The sequence below is a fragment of the Phoxinus phoxinus genome (genome assembly GCF_949152265.1).
Source record: "Phoxinus phoxinus genome assembly, chromosome: 5".
Taxonomy (NCBI): domain Eukaryota; kingdom Metazoa; phylum Chordata; class Actinopteri; order Cypriniformes; family Leuciscidae; genus Phoxinus; species Phoxinus phoxinus.
The window spans coordinates 37000534-37024739 of NC_136880.1; the positions used below are offsets into that span (position 1 = coordinate 37000534).

The window sequence follows — 24206 nt, forward strand, 5'->3', positions numbered from 1 at the left end:
TCTGACCGCATCCCTGTGCAGAAGACTGTGGTAACTGACTGCGTTTACAGAAGTCATTGTGAACATGTGTCTCTCTCGCTCAGTCACACAAACACACAAGTGTACATTCACAGAAATCTTTAAGAGCTTTTGCAGCTGCACATATACAGTATGTGTTTGAGCTCTGAGAGCAGATCTTTATATTCTTAATTACTCTTTTTAATTTTTTTTGTCTATTAGAGTTTTGTTTTTGTTGGTGATAATCTGCAAACTGCAGAGGTGGACAGTAACAAAGTACATTTACTTGAGTACTGTACTTAAGTACACTTTTTGAGTATCTGTACTTTACTTGAGTATTATTTTTTCTGGAAACTTTTACTTTAACTTCACTACATTTGAAAGACAAATATCGTACTTTTTACTCCACTACATTTCTGTCAAGGTCCTTGAGTAGAAAGTAGTAGCGTCAGGGATGATTTGGGTTGCATTTTGGTTGGAAATGAAAGTCGGGTTGACGTCAGAACTCGACTCATGTTGGATTCTGACGTCAACCGATTTTCAACCACAATACAACGTCTGTCCAACGTTGGAGATTAACGTCAATCTGACATTGGATTCTGACCATGACCAAGTAATATTTGACCAGTAGTATCTGTACTTTTACTCAAGTAAAGGAGTTGTGTACTTTGTCCACCTCTGGCAAACTGTAATAGTCTATGGGCCAGATTTACTAAACGGGACAAAGTAGCGTGAGAGCTCAAAACCAAAAAAGCGCCGATGGGAGTGGAAAGTTCTGCGCGTGATCTACTGAAGATGGGCACCTTAGAACACAGACACAGCCGGATCATTTCCATAATGGCCAACACAATCAAGAACTGTGCAAATTAACGTCTGGTTTAAGACATGCTTTTTTGGGGCGTTAGGTACTGGCGCAAATACTAGCTCAAACCTCAATCACCATGATGTATTTAAATACTCTCCTCCCATAAATTTTGCATCTGAAAGGAAAACTATAAATGCATATGCAATAAGGTCAGTCGCAAAAATAGCCCTGTCCACACCCAGTTCTAGCTCTGCGTGTCTTTAGTGAATCTTGACGGTAAGTTTGTAACGGCAAAAAAAGAGTTTGCGCGGGCGGAAGCTGTTGGAAAATCTGGCCTTTTGAAAAATGTCATGTATTTTTATAGTGATTTTCACAATACATATACAATACCGTACAAAAGTGTGGGGGTCGTTAAGATTTTTTTTATTCATACTTTTATTCAGCATGCACTAATTAAATTTATCAAAAGTGCTAGTAAGGACGTTAAGAATTTTAAAATCGATTTCTATTTCATATAAAATGCTCTCTTTTAGAACTATTTATCAACAATTCCTGGAAAAAAAGCATCACAGTTTCCACAAAAACAATTAACAACTGAGCAACTTATTTCAACTTTGATGAGAAGTTTGGTTTGAATGGTAGCGTATGTGCATTTAACTGAAATTTTCACAAATATGTTCAATGATTGTAGTTGCTGACTCACACAGCTGATTTAGAAAGCTAGCAAGATTAATGGCATTGAAACTTAGAGACACTTTAGTAAGTAAATGAGATTTGTACAGTATATGTATCTATTTCTCTCTGGGTTATATGTTGTTGCAGAATTACCCATCCTTAAACACCATATAAAGACATGTTGGTTCATTTACCATGTCGGTCAGATGGCATCTTCCTTTATAAGTGAATGGATCTTAGTCAGAATAAGCTGCAGTGTGGACAATACTTTGTTCTGATTATTTATTCTGTAAAAACATATGCAAAGTGGATCTACTGGGCAGCATTAATTAAATTGATAATTAAATTGAAATGTTTTTTGTTTTACCTCTCACTTTTTGTAGCCTTTATTCCTCTACTGTCTCTCTCTCCCCTCTACTCTCTGTCTCTCACTCTCATTGGCCTTTATTATGCTTCTGCTGAATGCTCTTTATCAGAGCGAGGGGGCTGCTCTATAAAGGTGGATTGCCAGGCAACAGAAGGTCAACCTCCTGTTTAAATGGTCACAATGCCTGCAGTTTGAGAACAGAATAAACAAATCCGTGTGAAATATGCTCATTATAGCTCGTAAGGACAGTCAGTGATGGAGAACACCTTCACATCTCCTCATAGGGGCTTTTGTTACAGTCCTTGATTAATTTGTTCAATTTAGACACACTAACAGAATGTAAAAGCAGAAATGTGGACCCTTTTTTTTTTTTAAAGCACATTTTTACTGAATTCTTTACTTGTTGTACAGTTGCCGTTTTGCTGTCGTTGTGAAAGTTGCAGTTGTGAAAGTTACAGTTGTGAAAGTTGCCGTTTTGCAGTCGGGCTACTTTTGTATGTGAAGTGTGTGGGTGTATGTAAACAGTGCTAAGTATACCAATTCCAAAATAACCAGGTTTTATTTCTCAGTTTGTCAAGACGTGATTAAAAAGATTGCTTTAACTGTTATGCAATTTTAAAAAGGTTCCTAATTTTCTTTTGAAAGTCTCCTACAGTCGGTTTATATTCATCCAAGATCAAAAAACACTTTAATCTTCTCTTAATATTTGCAGCATCATCTCTTTTCTCATAGTGTCTGAAACGGTTCGATAAAGGATTCAGTCTATCTGAACCCCTTCTTTTCCGAGAGCCTACTCTGCTCTGATTGGTCAGATGGCCCAGTCTGTTGTGATTGGTCTACCTCTTACAGTTCGTGTTGGAAACTTAAAGCTCATTACCATACATTGATTTCAGCTCCAGATCTTCCTCAGCGCTTGCTATATAGTGATGCAAACAGTAACGACGGCGTCGGTTTTACCGTATTAATTCGAGCTTGAGTCCTCATCCTTTGGAAGTGCATGCAAAAAGTGGATTAGCTTTTGTAGCACAGAACGCATGCGTCTTCTCGAAATATCAAAAACACAAACTATTCCAGGCTTCAGCTACATCTACAGTGTTTGAGGGCCGGTTTAAGTAGACGTTGTTCACAGGCAGCTAATGAAGAACATAGGCGGGCATTATGCAAATTAGTTACAAACCTACATGTTTGTGCAGGAAGTAAGACTAGAATTACTTGCGACTCGTTTTCAGGCATTTCAAAATTGGTTCTTTCTGGAGACAATAATTTTTCTCGTGTTATTGTTATTTTAACTTTTAATAACTGCATGTATCGTGCAATTTGATCTTTGAAACTTTGCAGATGTTTTGCATTCACAAACATCTATATTACACACTACATGAAAGGTTATACCTGAAAAAGCATAATAGAGGGCACTTTAAGTGTTTGGTAAGCAATTTTGTCATATGACTAATGATAACATTTTCCATGTTTTATGGTAATACTTTAATAGAGCATATAAATAAAAACATTTTCCTATCTGCTCATAATAAATAATTATATTTATTAGGGTAGTTTATGATATAATTGGTTGGTTATTTTTAAATCAGCGAGACTCTTGTCACTAGTTTGTATGCACTCCTTAGGCTACTGTCCAAAGTGTCGTGTGATAATTGTGGTCCTTCAGGGACGGCTGTTTTATCGATCGCCTGAATGCTTGACCAGCATCAGTACAGCTCCTGTAATGAGCAGAAAATTACTGTACCTATCAGAGACATGGGGACACCATCATAAATGGGGCTATTTAGCAAAAAGGAAACATTCAGAAGTTATTCAAAATTGATATAAAATAATAGTTACAATTAAGCTAAAATTGGAACCTGGTTTACATTTCCTGAAGGAAATAGCAGTCCTTGCAAGGCAGATTTTTTTTTTTAAGTTATAGTTTGAGAAATATCAATGAAGTGATGCCCTTAAAAACACTGTATTGATACTGGTCTGCTTTTGTACATTATTGAGTGTTTCTTTAACTTTGGGCACTTTTGATAACAAAAATGTGTCATTTGATTTAATAGCATACTGTAGCTTACAGGCTTTATGCCGAATGTCACATGAACAAACTGGTCTCATTGCATTTGCTTGTCTGAGAAAGTGTTAACGGCAGTACGAACTGACCGTGATATCTATGGGCTTTTAAAGTAATCAGCTAACCTAGATAGTTCCTTTTATTGTTGGGTTTTATTCGATTAGTGATAAAAATAAAAATAAAACAACTTTTTGATATCAGTCTGCAATGGACATTTTTCCTCACTCCTTTGAAGGCATCTTGAGTAACACGGCTCTATATTTAACAAAGGACATGCAAAAGACCCAAACCGGAAGTGATGCAACCTGTTTTACAGAATACAGAAGTATGTTGCGAATAACACACATGAATTACTCTTTGCGTAATATTATATAAATAAAATTACAGCTTTATTAGACATGCCTTACAATAAAAAATATTCTGTTCACAAAGCTTGGCAAAATTGGTGGTTGTGACAGAAATGACAATGCTATCTCACGACCAATTCGTGAGTACGAGGTGGCTAATTCGTACAATTTGTCTAAACCCCAGTGATGGGTAGGTTTAGGGGCGGGTCAGGGGTAGGTCATTTGTACGAATTCATACGAATTGGGCAACTTGTAAAATGTTCGATTTTGCAAAAATCGTACAAATTCGTATACGAGTGAGACCGTATGAATTCGTATGAATTAGCCACCTTGTTAAATACATATGAATTGCCGTGAGTTCGGGTTGGAAATGACAACCAACAGACATTCATAATTTGTATAAGAATAGGAAAGAATAGGAATTTCACTCAAATTCATACTTTAATAATATATTTTCTGGATAAAACAATAAAATCTATATAGGAAGCACTGAAAATCATTTTAATGTGACCTTTATTTAACTAAATGTTACTAACACATGAACAGCAAGCAATATAGACAGATGGATATGGACATTTTATATGATCTAAATGATTGTGCTTGTGTGCGAGTGTGTGAGAGGTCATGCATGGGTAGTGTGCATCTTTCCCATCAGATGCTGATCAGTTCCCACTTAGTCTGAGTCATAAAATCTTTCTCCCTGTCTGTCTCTCAGTCTGTCTCTCCTACCACAACACCACAATGCTGAATCAACTTACAATCAGTGAAGCTGCAAGTCACGCCAACGAGGCTTTGGAGTCTAAATCTGATAAATGAAAACAGTGACCTCTGGAATCCTAGTTGAATCTGAATCACAAGCTTTAAATACCCAGTGGTTGGAATCAACAAGTTTTTGTTCTTTTGAAAACGACCAGTGCATTTTACATTTAAACAAATACAAGTGAAAGCTTTCCTTAATTTTTTTGTTGTTGTTTATTTTTAAAGGATTTTTTAGTCATTGGAAATGAGCACCCTCCCAATGTGGCTTAAGTTTAGCAACGTCTATAGCGCATGCAGTTTTGGTTACTGTACATAGCAAACGATAGTATCTAAAGACATTCTTTCCTACTGACTTTTATAAGTGAAGCCAGGTTGTGACCAGTGGGACTTACAGGTCACCCAGGGAGAGACTGATGGAAAGAATAAATCAAACGGGAGTCTGATAGGTGGAAGAAACCCAAGGATAAAAATATAGCTGCAAGCAGCAACACGGGGCCAAGCCCAGAAAGGGCTGTAGCGCAATGCAGAGCCAGAAGAGATAAAAGAGCAGAAATAGAATATACATGAAGAACAGATATCTTCAGAAGTACAGATAGGATGAAATGAAAAATGAACAGAAGTTCTGATGAGAACAAACACAGAATGAAGAGGAAAAAACACTTATTTCCTTATTAGGAATCTTTTGAACATTCCACAATTCACATGGTTTAATGCTTTGCTACACATCGGATTTGATTAAACAATCTTCAAAGTTATAGCCTTTTGCTTTACTCAGCATTTGCTTTATACTCATACACTGTGGTTTGCTTAATTTTACAGAGAGTTATGAAAATGTACTCAAAATGAAGATTTTTTATATAAATTTGCTGCATGTTATTTTTATGGAGATCCTTTCTCAGATACACATCATCTGCAGAACTGAAACAACTTTTCCACCACTTAAGGCCACAGTATCTCTTGCATGTGTCACACGGGATTCGAACCCACGACCAGAATGGTTCGGGATTAGAGACACGTGGTTTATCAAATTGCGCCACTCAGAGGACGTAACTTTCAAAGCTGCAGAGGATAGGCTTCAGTGTAAGAATAAGCACACAAAATCATGTTAACGAGATTAGCATGCTAAGCTAGCTTAATGCTAATGAAGCTAATGGTTATCCTGATAGCTGAAGAGCCACATTAGAAAGAATGGCATCTGGTTAGCATGCTAACCAATTATTATGCTAAGCTAACTAGCATAAGGCAACAAACACAGGCTAGGTCAACTTCGAAGATGAATATCTCGGGAACGGTAGCAAATATAAAAAATCTATTCAGTCATTTCTGTGCGTCTCAGTCCAAAGAACATCTGATCAAATTTTGGACAAAATTTAGCAAGATTTGAAGGAGAAGTAGTGAAAAAACTGTTTTTCATTTGTTCCAAAATGGCGGATAGTCACATTATTGGAAAATGACAAATGAGATATCGTCGGAATTGGCATAAGCCGAGGAACATAATGACATAAATCAATACAAATTTGAACAATGTTTTCAAAAGTTATAAGCGTTTTTGAAAAATACCTTATATCTCTGGAACACTAGGTGGCGCTGTGTTCATTGTTCTCATGTACCTTCAAGACATTGTGTCGATGATCCATACTAAATTTTGTGAAGATATGTCAAATAGTTTAAAAATGATTGCAAATTATGTCAAAATTCAAAATGGCGGACACGTGGTACCTCCCATCCTGACAAAATTGGCATCCTCGGATTCGGCATGACCCAAGGAATCCATAGATACCACATTCATGATTTTCTGACAAACTGTACAAAAGTTATTGGCCAAAATATCAATTTTTCATATCTCATGACCTGTAGGTGGCGCTGTTCTCGAATTTGGCATGGACCCTGAGATCATGGTTCCGATGAAGCGTACCAATTTTCCTTTCGATTGATCAAACTTTGGCCGAGATAGAGCTTCTGAACCAATATTGGGTCGAGTTTGTTAAGTTTGCAACAGCATAACTTTTGATCAAAGATGAATTAAAAAAATCTGTTCAGTCATTTCTGTGCGGTTCAGTCCAAATATCATGTGAGCCAATTTTCGTAAGAATTGAACAAAGTTTGAATGAGTAGTAGCAAAAAAACTTAATACTGTACTTTTCAAAATGGCTACTACTGTAATGGGCGGAGTCTTAATGTACGATATTGATTGCAATCACCATAATGAGTGGATTCAGGTGTACTAAGATTAATTTTCCTAGATCAAAGGGTTCAAAAGTTATAACTATTTAAATGTTCAATTTTTGAACTGGTGGTGGCGCTATAGAGTTTGACTTAGAGTCTCAAAAATTGGTCCAATTACTATTCATTAGCATCACTAGAAGTGTACCAAATTTCATCATTTTCCTATGTACGGTTCATAGGGCTGTCATAGACTTACAGAGGAGGAAGAAGAATAATAATAATAATAAGAAAACTAACGGATACAATAGGGTCTATCCCCTTCGGGGCTTGGCCCCTAATGATTGAAGGGGAAGAAATCCCATACTGGTTTGGTTGCTGCCGAGCGCAAATGCTTTTAAAGAGTGCTCGCAGGTGTTTTGTCTCTTGTCGTTTTTGTAGCTTTTAGAGTCGCGTTTGAGAGCTTTCCCAGTGCGAGGAAACCAGACGATGTGGCATGCTCTCGAGAGATTTGTAGTTTTGCTTTTCTGTGTTGTTGAGACAGTTTGGTCTATTTCAGTAAAATTGTAAATAGTTCAGCTATTTTAGTGCCCTGTTTATGAGCTCTGTAAGATAAACAAGTGTTTATTTTAGGGGTCCAACACTTGCAGCGGGATTAACAGCGATAAACAGCAATCCACAGAGCTGGTGCACTGCTCTTTCCATCTCTCTTTCCATCTTAAATGCAAATCTCTCTTAAATATATTATACTCGTGTTTTAGTGAATTGCTTTATTAGTTTCAGTGGAATGATTCAGAAGCCTGATTCACCAGTTCATTTGAGCAATCACAAATATTCTTCCTAGAAGTAGTTGTAAGTTACTTTACATCATTTTGTTTGTAGCAAAGTAAATAATAATGGTGGTTTTCAGTGTAAATTTATTTTTAGTAAAATGTGATCACTTAAATTGTACTAATATATATTAGGGCTGCCAATAGCTAATAAAAAAAATGGAATCCCGAATAATCACTCTGATTATCTGAGTGAATAATCACAATCTGTTGTGCGATTAATCGCATACTTATTGTGAAATTAAGTATACACCATTTATCTTGTTTAACATGTTCATTTTGTCATCATTTGCTATATCCAGCAACGTAAAACATCAGATTAAAGGGTGATTCTCACAAAACTCTACATTTAGGTTCTTGACAAAAAAGGACACTTGGAGACTCCAAAAGGACACCAAATAGCCACATGATATACAGTAAGAAGTCCATATAACTCTATAATTTATGCACACCAAAGCACCCATGGAAAAAAATGTTACAGAAAAAAACTTCAGAATGAACAGTGTATGTGTATAATGCAACAGCAAAGAGCTTGTTTAAATTTTAGACAAGTCATGTTGCGATACCGAACAGGGTCATCAATATAACGGACTCACACGTGCTTTACTGTATGACTCCTACGTCACCGCAATCGTCTTAACCTCGATTGCAATCCTAATCCATCAAAACTTTACTAGTGAGACGCTGGTTTGCTTTATCAAACGTAGTTTGCGTGTCATCTGGCCAGCGGTGGAGTGTTTTACCATTTCGTTCAGTCTGTATTTCACACAGCACGATGCTTGACAGCTCACCTCACGCTGTTCACAAATAATCACAGAAAATTATACAGTCCCTTTGAATAACATTTAGTTATACATTTAGGTTTCTCGTGATAACTTTGAAATACATTTTTGTAAAATGTCCATCTTCAAGTCTTTGTTGAAGGTTTGTGTGGGTTTCCTGCTAATTGGTGAATAACTGGCAAGTCTACCTTACACCCTTTCTCTCACACACAGAGACAAAGATAACATTCACAAAGACACACAACAACCTTTGCTACACCAGAAAGTTGTCAGAGAAGCCGACCCCTGCAGCTTCTCGGCGCACAGCATGAAACCTGTGAACATGAAGGCTGAACTTGACTATTACAGAGCAAAGACCGTTTGAGAACAGTTCAGAGCTGATGACAGTTATGCTCTCAGACATCATTGCTGTTATTGAGCATGCCAGGATGATGATTGCGAGCTGATAACTGTATTACCATGACAGAGTTGTGACAGAGGGTGATTTTTGTTCTTGGTCTTGTGGCTGCTAATGAGATCATGTCTGTTTTGGGTATGAATGTTGTTTTCCATCACACACACATAAAGCTGTTTGTTTTTCCATTTCAGAGCTGGCAAAATACTGTTTAAATCAATTTTAAATAAACAAATATGTCTGCTGGCTTGGATGAAGTGATTTTTGGGATTTATTGGATGAAAAGAGTGCAGGATGAGAGAGAGAGAGAGAGAGAGAGAGAGAGAGAGAGAGAGAGAGAATGATGGGAGTTTAGACAAATCTATGTTTTCACACGTACATCTGTACTTATAGAAACTGATGGGCAGATTGATTCAAATATTAATACTTGAAAAATACTGATACTGCTGTTTTCAGAGGACTGATTTTCGCATAAAAAATATTATATTAGCCTATATAATATTATATGATGGCCTATTTATGTATGTTTATAATTGTATCCTTATAAATCTAAACACTTTCAAATTATCACCAGTACGTCAATTGGTATTTTGGTATCAAATTTAATTGTAATAATATTTCTTGAACAATAGTACATTTAAATTATTATATTATATTATATTATATTATATTATATTATATTATATTATATTATATTATATTATAGCAAATTGTCAAAAGCAAAAAGACTTTTTAGTTTTAACAATGTACTTTTAGATCTACACATTCCCTGCCCTTTATTGTTAGCTTCCAGCTAATGATAACAGTGTAACCCGTTGCCATCTTTACATTTGTTCTGCAGAATTTCCCACAAAATCAGAGCAGAAAACGTGAAAGTAATTAGCAAATTTCTTCTGGGCAGTCGTATGAGTGTATGGGAAGTCGTATGCTGTGAGGACCATAGAGTCTCATTCTCTATTGTTTAAGAGTTGACAAGCCTCCAGCGTCATCCACACCTCACAAAACACGCAAGGCCTTCTCCTCTACCAGAACAATCACTTTTATTCTCACTAAGGATAGGCTGCTCATTGTCTATTGTTCTGTGTAATAACAAACGCATTAGGCCGCAGAATTAGTTGCTTAAGGAGTCTTGAGACTGCCTGAGAGCCTGCAGTATGGATGGAAAGTTTGACAGGAGTGTTAATTTGCTTTGGTGTGTGTATGGATTTGTGTTTTTAGATGACTGCACCCTCTTCCTTGTTTCAAGATACTCTTTACTCATGTGGTCATGTGAATAAATATGACTAAAGTGAAAAATACACCCACATGAGGAGATGCAAGACACGTGAGTTTAGAAAAAGCTACTCAAGTTACTTAGCAAACTGACTTCAAAATTCACTTTTGAGCTTTGACTGTGTTTAATTCATGTTGAATAACAAAATGTGAAAGTTTGTTCAAGTAAACTTAACCACAGAGCTTGTTCGCTCATAAATCGTAACTGCTTTTCTAAAAACCCATAGTAAATTCATGAGGGAATCCCGTGGCGAATTAGCCTTCGGGCTGGCCTACAAATTGCCATCATGACTGAACAGCTCTATAGAGAGGGGGAAACGTGGAGCTGCAGGGAGTTTAAGAAGGGTAAAAAAGAGAGACAATGACTAATGATAAAAAGAGAGAGATGAATGTAAAGGGCATAGAAGACAGAGACGGGGTGATTGCAGGCTAAAGGAAAGAGATATTACAGAGCTACAAAACATTTCACCTTGACAGGATCAGGCAAGGTAAGTGCTGAAGTCAGCAGCACAGAGGAATTCTGGGTAATGGGAGGTTTTCATGTAATATAAAGATACATGCTGCATTCACCTAAATTGTATACTATCCGTCTTAAAGAGTATTCAAAATTAGAACCTGTGTGTCACAAATCTAAAGACTCAATCTCTCACATTTATATCTGTCTATTTAACTTCCTGACAAGACACTGTTGACTCAACAATGAGACACCGTGTCGGACATGTGACTGTACTGTTGTTGCTCTCTCTCATGATCTCTCACTCTCTTTCTTTTCCAGCTCCTAAAGAAGAAGATGTATCCAAAACGGCAGAAAAGGTCTCTTTCCACAACTCGTCCATCACCCGGAACAACCCTTCATCTGATGCGTCTCTTTCCACGGCCAGCTTCATCATCATCATCCTCGCTCTGGGGCTGCAGTGGCCCTTCATCTGAAAGACCACAACCGCACACACACACAAAGATCATATGCACACACGGGTGAACATCATAAAGAAATGTCAGGCTCTTATTCCCCCCAAAAATCTAAAGAAAAAAGAAAGTATATATTGCATAACTAAAATGATGCATTTTGCAAATTTGGCATTGTATTTATTTAATTCAAAATTAAATACGGACAGTTTAAGCAAAAAAGTGAGTTTTATTCATTCTCATAACTGTCATACAACAAAGAAAATAATGTATAAATACAGTCATGATCAGAAGAGTTATTGGCACCCTCAGTAAATATGATCAAAGAAACTGTAAAAAATAATCTGCATTGTTTATCCTTTTTATCTTTTAATCAAAAAATTCTCACAAATATAACCTTTCATTGATGTAAAACAATTGAAAGTGGGGGGAAATTACATTATGAAATAAATGCTTTTGCCAATAATTCTGACCATGACTAATACAAATATATATTATATATGTATACTGTATATATTATAATTTTTTGCACCACAGTAGGCTTCTAAGAATAGGACGATATTGTTTAAATGTGGCTAATATATATATATATATATATATATATATATATATATATATATATTGTTTTTTGTTGTTGTTGTAATTTTAGCAAGCTACTACATTTATTTTATTTGATTATTATATATATTTTTTGTATTACAGTAGGCTACTAAGAATTGTTGAATTTGAGCTAATTGTCATGGTCATATTAATTGCTAATACTGTCATAATGCAAAAAGAAAGAAAGAGTAATAATAATAAGCATTATGGTCTTAATGCAAAATCTAATTTCTTATTTCCTTCTTTTGATTTTGGGGTGGCACGTGACCTGGGCATTTCCTGACAGTTCATATGAGGTTCCCTTCACTGTATCCCTAAAAATTCACATTTCAATGTTGTTTTATTATGTTCCCAGCCTTCTGTGACAGCTCCATTTTTGTGGAGGACTAGCAGTGCTCTCTGGGGTTTAAGTGTTAACACTCTCCACAGACTTATTGTATCAGAACTGTTATCATCACCGACTGGGACTGTGGAATGCATGACAAAATATGTGCATCTGTGGAAACATCGCTCATGACCACACAACAAAAAAGAAAACAGAAATCGTCTGCACAATAAGCAAGGGATATTACCACCACACACACACAGAGCATTATTGAATGAAACCATGAATATGCACATTTAGTATGTATATAGTTTGAACTGGCGCTGAATTTATAGGACAACGAATGTTTATCTAAAGTATCACACAAAGATTTTTTTAAATATTTCATGAGCTCTAACTGAAGCCCACACGAACACACACTTATAGTTACACAAATTACAGCGTATTGGAAATGTTCTGGGGCTTTGCCGTTACCTGTTTGCACGACTTCCATGGCTTTAAAGGGCTCGAAACATCCCTTAAAAACTTAACACATTTATTTTTACATCCTTTAACTTAATGCTGTACATTTATTAAACATATTGATATATACTCTGTCATTTGGAGTATACGTGGTCAGTTTTATGAAATTGCACTAAACTTACTTTAAAAATGTTTTATTCCCCCCCCCCCCCCCCAAAAAAAAAGTTTGATGCAGGTTTGCGTGAATGTTCTGTCATGTTTAATGGAAAAAAGAAAAAAAATCAAAAAAGGCTGTTAAAACCCCCACAGATATGCAGAATGCCTTTCTTTTATAAATAATGAACTTAAAGCAAAGCAATGCAAGATGTTTAGAGATGCCAAATATTTTCTATAATAGCTTCTTTAGCAATGTGTTCATAGCAACATAAAACAAATATTTCCTATTGTACGTTAACTTTTTAAGAGTCAGTATTAAAACATTGCTTTAGTTCTTACACAGCAGCAAAGAGGGTCTATTGAGTCTCCAGACATTTGTTATGTTAAGCTTTTGTTGTTGTTCTGATTGCACATGAATTGCTACTTTTGATTTCTCTCATATCTCTCTGATGTTGGTTCTATAATGTTTTTATATGAACGTACACAAATCTTCATACATTCTTAAACATTTGCAAACCAACCATTCAGCCTCAAATAACACAGATAAACCCAGGGTGCGAATTATGCAGGGTCTGGATCCCTCGGCTTGGTGATGACCCCACAAATTTGAGAAAACAAGGGGATAACTATTGCAACATATGAGTGGTTTCCATTAGGTCCAATATTCGGTTGTACTTTGACAAATCACAAGTCATGTCATTATTTATCTTTTGATCATTACATCACATTCACAAATGTAGGTAAAAAAAATATTTGAAACCTAATTGAACCTAAAATTCTGCCATTGAATCACTTTCACGCTCAGGATATTGATAAAATTTACCTTTTGTTTTTAGCAAAAGAAAGAAAGTCATTCAGGTTTGGAATGACATGAGGGTGAGTAAATAATGACAGAAATATTTTTTGGGGGTAAATTATTTCTTTAATATCGCACACTAAATATGTATCTATAGCAATTACTTTTCATTAAAAAAAAAAGACAAGTTGTAGGTCACTGTATAATTCGCACCCTGGCTAGAGTTAATGCGAATACAACACCAATTTTTTTACGCCGCTGCAGTACAACTGTCATTTCTGTGTATGGCTGTAAAATGGATTGCGATTACAGTTTGTTTGATGTGTTTTATTTGTTTGTTCATGTTTTGGTTGGTACAGTTGAACACATACGGCTCGGTGAATGAAGCTACTGAAAAACTCAGATATACACAGCGCATATAAAAAGTTGGTTAAACCGCTAATAAACTGATCATTTCAGAAAATGTCATGTTGAAAAAAAGTGTCCGTTTCTCAACACTTTTACACCATGTCTACACCAGACGTGAGCGGAGCGACGCGACAAGCAAATAGAATCCATTATTCTCAGTGATGCTGAGCTGTCTAAACTGCATGTGACGCGACACGACAAATTCCTGACTGTAAACGTCCGGTTTAGACATGGTGTAAGTCTCCATGTTTGACTAAACTTTCAGTCAAAGAAACAGCTTTAGTTTTGAAAACATCTAAATGGGGTCTTTAAAAAGTCATTGAATTATTCTAAAACAAAATAAATGGTAACCTGTCTCTGGCCTTCTGAAAGGGCCGTGTTGTTTTCTATCTCAGTGGATCTGTATCATTTATGAAGATATGGTTAAGTTATGTTGACCTGGTCCCCCTCATATTGCCTCCTGGTTTTGTCAGGTGCTTCATATATAGATCCTTTTATGGGTACCATCATGGGATATTTTTTATTGATTTATTTTTAATTCATTTATTTTTCATTCATTTTTAATTTAATACATTTTATGAAACAGCTTGTAAACATTTTATTACAAAATAAAATCGAAATAACCCTTTTAGACAAAAATTTAGTCTAGAACCCCATTGAGCCTTTTTTTCTCTAAAAGTGTATTATGGCAACTTGATCGAGTCAGCAATGGTAACATACTGTATTATATGGACTGCTTTAATTATGTTTATATTTAGATTTTTTGTTTAAAGATTTGAAACATTATGGTAAGTAAATAATGACAGAATTTTCCAACTGGAATTTTCACATTTGGGTGAACTTTTCCTTTAAAGACACACTGTTTTCTGTCACAAGGTTAATTTCTCTAATCCATCACACAGATACACACACTCAAGACATGCTTTTGATTCAATGGATCAAAAACCACAAGGTGATTTGAACTGGTCAATAGAATATTTTTTTCGAAATGAGGAAAACCAAATGTTTTCTTTTTAAAGCAATGCTTTCCTAAAAAGACCATCCTCAGTACTGTTAAAATACTGTAATGTCTATTTTTAGATGTTTTTGAATAAGCTTGAACGCACTGAGATGGATAGCACAGTTTATATCTTTCTTTCAATGGACCTCATCATAGTGAATGTACAAAGTCATGAATTGATGCAGAGCTTTTACTTGTCATCTATCTGGAGAACCAGATGCTTTTATGGAACCTAAGACCTCATTTTTGTCTGGTAAATGTGGAAAATCCAAGTCCTACTTTCCTTCCATCCATTTTCAGTGTAGCTTTTGAGAAGCGATTGAAACATTTTTCTGCACTTGAGGTCTGCACAGAAGTTGATGAGTCATAAATGTGAGCCCACACAGTGTGGACACGTGATTATTTTTAGACTTTCATTGGCACGGTATTTCAAATGCATCTTCAAGTTAAACTTTGAACAGTATTCTCTCAACCAAATTCATAAAGTTTCCTCATATGCTGAATCATTTTAAAACACCAGTTAAAATACAATTGATTTATAAATAAATCTAGCCTTTAAGCCTTTAGATGAAAATGTTTAAAATAATAAGAAACATAAATTTATGTTGAAGACATAAATTTTTAAACACGTGCCTAAAGGCACGTGTTTAACTTTTGGTAGTATGTCCTTAAAGGAACTTTTTTTTGTACTCCATTTAGTCTCAATTTGGTAATATTATTTTTTAAAAGACATTTATGCTTTTAGGGTAAATGTTTATTCAAATTAAACATTCCCTAAATGACGCCTTTAGACATTTTTAGAATTCTAGAATTTTGGATTAGTTCCAAAACCTAGTGAGCCGCCCACCATGAACATTTCTAAGCATTGCATTAATAATAATAGGTAATAAATAATCAGGTCAAGTTTCACTATATTTCTGTGAAATTGAAGAAATTCACATTATGAGAAATTGAATCCCCACAAGGGCAACAAAGTGATTTGCCTTCTGTGTGTTATTTTTTGAATTCACTTCATTTGAATCTCACTTCTGGGGTCTTTCTCTGTCTCTCTGTCTCTTTCGGGCTGTGTGGAGGAATGCAGTTATTTGTGTCTCGTGTTCTCTCTCGAGTCGGTAGCGCTGACGGGTCAGTCTGGCGCACACACACGCGGCTAATGCTAATATAGCAGCTACTGGAGCCAACACAACTGCCTAGCCAGCATTCAGCCTTTAAATAGAACCAAATGAGAGACCGTAATGTAATCGAATGTGTTGGAGGATCTTACTCTTTCTATATGGCCCTCCCTGGATACCAGTAACTGTCCCTGCACCCGTTTCTTTCTCTTCTACAGGTGCTAAATTTAGCACAATAAGTGTTAGCATATACTATGAATAAGGTGAGATGCCAAATGTAAGAGTGTGATACAAGGAGCCATTGGACTGAAAAAGTGGGGGGTGGGGGTGTAAGAAGTGTACAAGTGTAAGAAACAGAAAGTTGTTCATCATAAAAATGTATTAATAATTAATAATTAATAAATAATAAAAAAGTAATACATTGTAGTGATTGACAATAGTTGGCTATGTCATAAGTCAAATCACATGCAGTTCGAAGGATAATAATAGTGGATGTAATATGTTTGGGAATTTGTGCTTCAAGTTATTCATTGAATGCAGTTCTTCTCACTATGAAAGTACAGATAAAAGGTTTGGGGTTGGTAATATTTTGTCATGTTTTTTAAAAGAAGCTCTGTGAAATATTATTGCAATTTAAAATAACTGTTTTCTATTAAAATATATTTTAAAATGTTATTTATTCCTGTAATGCAAAGCGGAATTTTCCGCATCATTACTCTAGTCTTCAGTGTCACATGATCCTTCAGAAATCATTCAAGGAAACATTTCTTATTATCATCAATGTTGAAAACAGTTGTGCTGCTTAATATTTTTGTAGAAATCAAGGTACAGTTTTAGGATTCTTCAATGAATAGAAAGTAAAAAAACATTTTTTTTATTTGAAATATAACTTTTTTTTAGAACATTATAAATGTCTTTATTGTCAATTTTGATCAATTTATCTTTCAAAAAAAATGTATGACCCCAAATTGTTGTATGGAGATATCAACTTGTTAACTCCAAATACATGTTAACTCTATTCCTGTCTGCCTCGTTTTCTATTCCTGTTCTGTCTATCATGTTTTGTTTGTCTGATTCTTTGTTATCTTCTATTCATGATTTTAACTCATATTTGAAAAACCATTCCTGTCTAAACTGCTTTTGATAAAAAAACATGTGTATCTTTATATGCACAAATATAAATATTTGTATGTCACAAAATGATTTAAGACTTCATTTATTAAACACTTATGAACGATATAGAGTAAATTAAGTTTCATAGAAATATGATTTTAAAGGCGTCATGAAATGAAAGTTATTTTGATTCAAGATTTATGAGGGCGCAGATAAATCATATAAGTGTACTGCAATATTCCATAAAATAATTGTTCGTTTTGATTTAATGGTGACATTAAAGCTTTCAAGTGGTACCTCAGAATCTCATATTAGTGTATTTGGCAACATTTTGTGATGAGAGATTTATAATAGTGCTCTCCACTTTTCAGATCGCTTCTATATCCACACGAAAAGATGAGTAAGACAACTTCAGTGAATATAAACATGAACTTAAACTCCCCTGGAGATTCACCAAAACACGGTCTCACTTTCTCCGTCTCTATTCTGTTTGGTCAACATCGCCTTAATTCCAGTCAGATCCAGTAAGCTGAGCTCTCCTGAGTCCAGAACCACATTGAGACAGCTGGGCTGGAGATCATGACATGATCGAGAACTAACCGCGTTTGGACTCAACTAACTAATGAGTATTTATGACTTAGAATCCATCCGGGGCTTTGGATCCTCCTCGAGAAAGGAATGGAGAGAGAGAAAGAGAGAGAGAGAGAGCGAGAGAGAGAGAGAGAGAGAGAAAGAGAGAGAGAGAGAGAGAGAGACTGTGGTAGGAATAACTCAGGAAAATCACATGCTTTATTTCTGCATTCCAAATATTTGTGTGCAGTTTCTCTTTGATTTATAATTTAGATGCCCACTGTCCAGTGAGCATATTGTGTTGCCACAAGGCAGAACAGAAAATATCAACCGTCTATTTGTGAAAAGATTGAAAAGCAGTGGAGAGAACTTTTGCTGAAGTTTCTTGCTTTTTTACAATGTCTATGTGAGAAAAAGACCACAGTAATCTCACTTGTCAGAAGATATCAATGTCTCGAACTGTGTTTGCCAAGTTTCACTGTAAAACACAAAAAATGCTACAGTAAAGTCATCACATTATATTTAATTTGAAAGAAAAAGTATATTCCCAGATGTCCCTGCACATCACACATTACATAATCATTGTTGGGAGTTACACATTACAAGTAAAATAGTTATATAATCAGATTACTTTTTTCAAGTAACTAATGCATTACTTTTAAATGTACAACAAAATAGAGTAGTGTGAATGAAATTCAGACGTACTACATCCGCCATGTTGTAATTGTCACATGACCTACACTCTTAGAAGAAAAGGTTCTATATAGAACCTTAAAAGGTTCTATAGGCGCTTCGTATTTGGAACCCCTAAAAGGTTCTACACTCTTAGAAAAAAAGGGTTCATTGGGGTTCTATATAGAACCATAGGGTTCTTTACTCAACTCCAAAGAACCTTTTATGCTAAAAAGGTTCTATAATGACAAGAAAGAACCCTTTCTTGGGTTCTGTATCGAACCTTTTAGGGGTTCCAAATACGAAGCGCCTATAGAACCTTTTAAGGTTCTATAACCTTTTCTTCTAAGAGTGTACAGTACAAGCGTCAGATGCAGCACTTTACTTCCAGTTATAAAATCCCTCCCATGGCCTCATGGTATGATAATAAAGTTTCCATCAGAATACAAACTTAAAAAAAACAAAATTAAACAAGCAACCCAGCCCAAAGTAACGCAAACACTTTATATTCCATAAAAAAGTAACTACAGTAAGTAACAATTAGTTACTTTTTTTTAGGGAGTAACGCAATCTTGTAATATATTACTTTTAAAAGTAACATTCCCCAACACTGCATATGATTATATTTTATTTAAGGTTTTGTTTCTTATTTTGTTATAATGTAAATTAGGGTTGTGTGTTACATTTCGGTAGCCTGGAAATAGTCTGGCGTCGACTATAAGGAATTTTAGGAGAAAGATTGGTGACAAAGTTGATACTTAATGGTGAAGTACATAATTTCTGCACTTCATAATCATAACTTAGAACTCCAGTGTGGCTCTCAAATCACATTCAGGCTTCTTTGGGCCTCAAAGCATGTTGCACATGGTCTGAAATTCTCTCTTGTCTTGTGACCAATGGTTTGAAGCGTGAATGACATTTGTGAAACGGATGAACATTTCCATCATAGCTCTCAAGACTTTTGTATGGACAGTGTCACTTTATGGTTACTAATTATTTTGTGCACTTTAGACATTCTATTAACTATAAGTTACTTTGCAACTGCATGTTGTATGTTGGTGGAGCATCACAATAAAGTGTTAGCAGATATTATGCAGACAGTCTGAGTCTACTAATACTCCAATGAGAGTTAGTTGACGTAATTGCAAAGTTACTTAGTAGAATGTCTAAACTGGATCATACAAATAAAGTGTTACCATTTACTTCCATAATGGAAAAGTGCATCTTGGACAATCTCTTTTTGTACTCTACAGAAGAACATCCAAAAAGACATAAGGGTATGATGACAAAATGTTCATTTTTTGGACAAATTATCCTTTGTGTCTCCTGAGCTTTCCTCTGGGTCTGTTCAGAGAATAATGAGCTCATGAGTGAAATTGACCAGAACTAGAGAACTGTAGAATCGTCTAGAGATGATGCACTTCAACTTTATTATCTTTTTTTTCCCTTTACGTGTCTCGCTCTCAGTCTCTGCAGTAGCTGGAGGGTTGAACTATTAATTCATATATGAGTATTTGAGGGGCAAACGGAAATAAACATGGACTGTTAAGCGCCGCGTCCAAAGCAAGATAATAAAGGTCTATCCCACAGGAATGTGGACATAGTCTGAAGTTTATTAAATGAAAAGACAGAGGGATTGGAGGAGCTTTTGAAGCAGAGAAATAGGAAGAAGTGAGTGTGTGTGTGTGATGATCTCTGTATCCGTCTATCACTCTGTGGAATGCAGACACTCAGTAATACAGTACAGGAGCGGCCCAGAACGATTCGGCTCAATACGGGCTCATTACCACCGGATGAAGGCTCTGTGGAGCGACTGAGATGATGGACGAGAGAGAGAGAGCAAAAGAGACATGGATGATATATTATCTTGACAAAGGTAGACAAGCAAAATCAGAACTTTCCTGTTCTTTTATAATATGAACAAAAGTTATGTTTTTTTTCTCTAATATAAACAATGATTTATTGTGTTTTTGTTTTATTTTTGAAGAGGGATAAAAATAAAATCATACTGCAGGATCAAAAATGCCTTTTTTGAGTTGAAAAACCTGGCATCTAGCAAGTCTACAATAGTCATTCTGCTTTACCAAAAATACCATGCTGGTCAACAATTTAAATCAGATCACTTTTGCTGGTGAAGAGCATGTCCATGCTGGTTACCAATGGGACCAGCAAGATGTGGGCAAATCAAACTCCAAATATATATATATATATTTTTTTTTTTTGAAAAGATAAAAAATATTTCTGTGAATATATGGTTTATTTAGTCTCTAATGCTCAAAATTGCATTTATTTGATTAAAAAAATGCAGTAAAAACAGCATTATTGTGAAATGTCATGACCATAAAATAACTTTTTTCTATTTGAATATATTTTAAGGTAATTTATTCCTGTGATGACGAAGCTTCAGCGGGGCAATATCCACCATAGGCATTGAGGGGGACAACAAATTGTCCCAAATTGTTTAAAAGTTGGGCTGGGTAACCTTTGCGGTCTAAAAGCAATCATAGTCAATGTCAAATTGTTTGAGATTGTCAATCAAATCCAAGAAGGCTGGCCTTATTCACAGAAAACGAGTATGAATTCCAATTGCTCTTTAGTTTTACCTGTGAAAGTGTGCATTCTGTGTTGTAAGATGTAAGTAGCTAAACATTTAATATTTGACAGCTGTTCTATGATGAAAAGTTCACCTACCGACAGTAATATCCATTGATTCAAACTACTCAACCTTTTTTTTTAATGAAATCTGACTGGATCTCCTCCATGCATCAATTCCTTTAAAAAAAAAAAAAAAAAAAAAAAAAAACACACAAAAAAAGTATGTTCTAGACATGTTTACTGTACCGTACATTATAGCCCACTGAAGCAGAGTTGAAGTGAACCCAAGAACAGTTTAATTTAACAATGGTGACAGAGTAAACAGAATCAAATAGTGACTTGACTTGAACTTAAAATGAACAGACTTGGACATGAACAATAAACAAACTTGACAAACAGAGGGAAGACAAGAAACAAAGCTAGACCCTTAACAAAGGAACTTGAGGGCTATAAATACACATAAACAAGCAATGAGCCAATGACCAACAGAACAGAGCCAATTACAATATAACACATTGAGCAAAGAGGCACATGACATGATCACATGAGGAACAGGGAATCACATGATATAGCCAGAACATGACAAAGTAGGAACATAGGCTGCGTACAAAATTGCATACTCTCTTCAGTAGGTACTTATTTTGAATAAGTATTTACTCCACAACCACAAAAAAATTATGTTCTATATAGTATGAATGTGTGTAAGAATGTAATCTGGACGTACTACATTCGCCATGTTGTCATAATCATGTGATCTACCAGCGTCAGTTACGTCGCTTCACTGCTATTCACAAATCTTCTCCCGTGTCCTCAAGGGACAGTAAAGTGTCCATCATATGCACACAGAAACTGTCCGGAAGTAGTAGGTCAGCTTTGTACTTTTTGCCTCTTTTATGGGCACTGTGAATTCGGACATACTTCTTTTGTCACATACTGTTTTTCGCCTACCGTATAGTAGGAAGGTATGTGTCGGATGCAGCCATAGAAATAAAAATGACAAAATAAAAGATATTAAAATAAAATGTAAATGTGAATCAAAACCAAACATGACAGGGACTTGGTTTTCAGTTGCACATGATCCTTCAGAAATCCTTCTAATGCTGATTTGGTGCTCAAAAAATGCTGCTCTTATTATTATAAATGTTGAAGTCAGTTGTGCTGCTTAATATGTGTGAGGTGCATTATTTGATGAGTAGAAAGTTCAAAAGAACAGCATTTATTTAAAAATAGAATTAATAAATAGTAGTATTCATTTCTTTCAAAAACTAAAAAAAAAATCTTACTGACCCCATTGGTAGTGTATATTAGTTTAAATTATTACTTTTATACAAACTATTAAATATTTATCGTATTATTTATATGAGTATTGTTTAAAATATATTATATTTTATTTATGTATTACTTGAAAAAACTATTTTTTATTCATAATTGCTTGACTTGTACACCATATTTCCCCCCCCCACAGAGATTGTTGCAATGCATTCTGGGATTGTCTTAATGGAGGATGCATGCAGTACTGGGCTGCGTTTAAGTCCAATTTGTTATGCCCTTTTCTCACTAACTTCCCTCCGTCTCATTCACTCGGATGTAAAGTCATTGCTTACAGTGTGGAACCCTAAGCCCTTGATCACTTAGAATCTGCAATGGAGCTGATTTATTATTTAACGATTTTTTTTCTTTTCCTTATAAATTTGTTTTACACACCATTTTATAGTATGTTTAGGCTGTTGGAGAAAATATAAGAAATTACACAAATGAAAATGTTAACATTACAATAAACTTTAACAGTCAGCTTAAAGAAGCTACAAGTAATATGTTGTCAAAAGTAAAAATAACGCCAATATCATACACTACAGTTGTGTGAGGTGAGGGTAAATTAAGCGTGATCTGCTGCGACATCACAATCATGTTGCATTGTGGTCTATGGATCATGCCTGAAGTGTATATTTTGAAAAGACTCGTTCCCTCGGGCAAAATCGAGAGGTCAAGGCCGGGTCTGTCCTAATAAACTTCCCTCGTCCACTTGACGAAGTTGAACGCACTTCAAAATGGCGGCAGGGATTCACTCGAGGGGAAGTGCTTAGGGAAGTTTGCGAGTGTGTGTCTAAAAGTGGAGTTACACGCAGCCCTGAAAGTACGGAAGAAAGAAAGAACAAATTCCTCAGGAGTCATGTAGTGTTTAATATGCAAAGACAACTGAATATTTTTCTCGTGTGAAATGCATCTAACATATGGAAATTTATTTCGACTGATGAGTGATGACTCTAAGCATCTCTGAACTATTTTCTAAACACTTCCCACAAGCCCTGCAGCATCTCCCAAGTTTTCCCCTCTCACAACCTCTCTCGAGAAATGCATGTGAGAAATGTCTCACATATTTTGCAGATGAAATAATCCTCAGGGATCCTAAAACAACTTAAGAACTCGTTTTACATATTAACCGATTGGTGACTCAATGGTCATTAGCGAGTTCTCCTTCCTCAGAGCTGGTAAGCATCTATTTTGAAACATTACTCACTAAACATGAATCAATGTTTGAACGTCTTTCATATGTCTTTCTTCTTCAATATGTCTTTGAAAGTCTGCATTCCCCGCATCGTTTCAGCTCAAAGCGGATCAGATATCAGTGATTCTCCACTCTGTGGATCCAGCCACTGGAGTTTTGTAAATTTTCCCAGTTCTCCCAGTACAAAAGAGCCCATTAAACACACATGAATGGTTAGTGTGTACACAGAGTTGTGCGGAGTTAAAAGAAAGAGATCTTTCATAGGAGATACACAGCTTCTCTTTCTCTTTGATTCTTTTTCCTTGTCTTTCTCTCCTTGCAGCTCATGAGGAGAGGCTTGGACAGTTCGCTCTGAAATGGAAATGCAAGTCTGACACATCTATCTGTATATAGTCTCTTTATTCATCCACCTCTTTATATGTGTGTGAGCTAATAACTGTACAGTCCCTTGTGTATACATGCATACGTGAGTGCACAAGATGGGGGTTTGGGGTCTCATTGATCCAGTGTGTTTAAGAATGCAGGGGCAGAG

General features: G+C 35.6%; 2 protein-coding genes across 3 annotated transcripts in view; both read left to right on the forward strand.

Moving 5' to 3' along the window:
- Positions 1-11833, forward strand: part of gpc5c (glypican 5c) — a 123740-nt gene extending 111907 nt beyond the window's left edge. Inside the window, exon 8 of one of the 2 annotated variants that reach the window (XM_079614511.1) lies at positions 11229-11747. In XM_079614511.1, the coding sequence (XP_079470637.1) occupies positions 11229-11383 (155 nt within the window). In that variant the 3' untranslated portion in view covers positions 11384-11747. Of the gene's footprint in view, positions 1-11228 lie in introns of both variants that reach the window. The other variant, XM_079614510.1, reaches the window with a different exon arrangement.
- An 11412-nt stretch (positions 11834-23245) lies between these two features.
- The window catches only part of gpc1b (glypican 1b), a 76951-nt gene continuing 75990 nt past the window's right edge, over positions 23246-24206 (forward strand). Inside the window, exon 1 of the mRNA XM_079612047.1 lies at positions 23246-23657. The gene's annotated coding sequence lies outside the window, so the exon portion shown is untranslated. The remainder of the gene's footprint in view (positions 23658-24206) is intronic.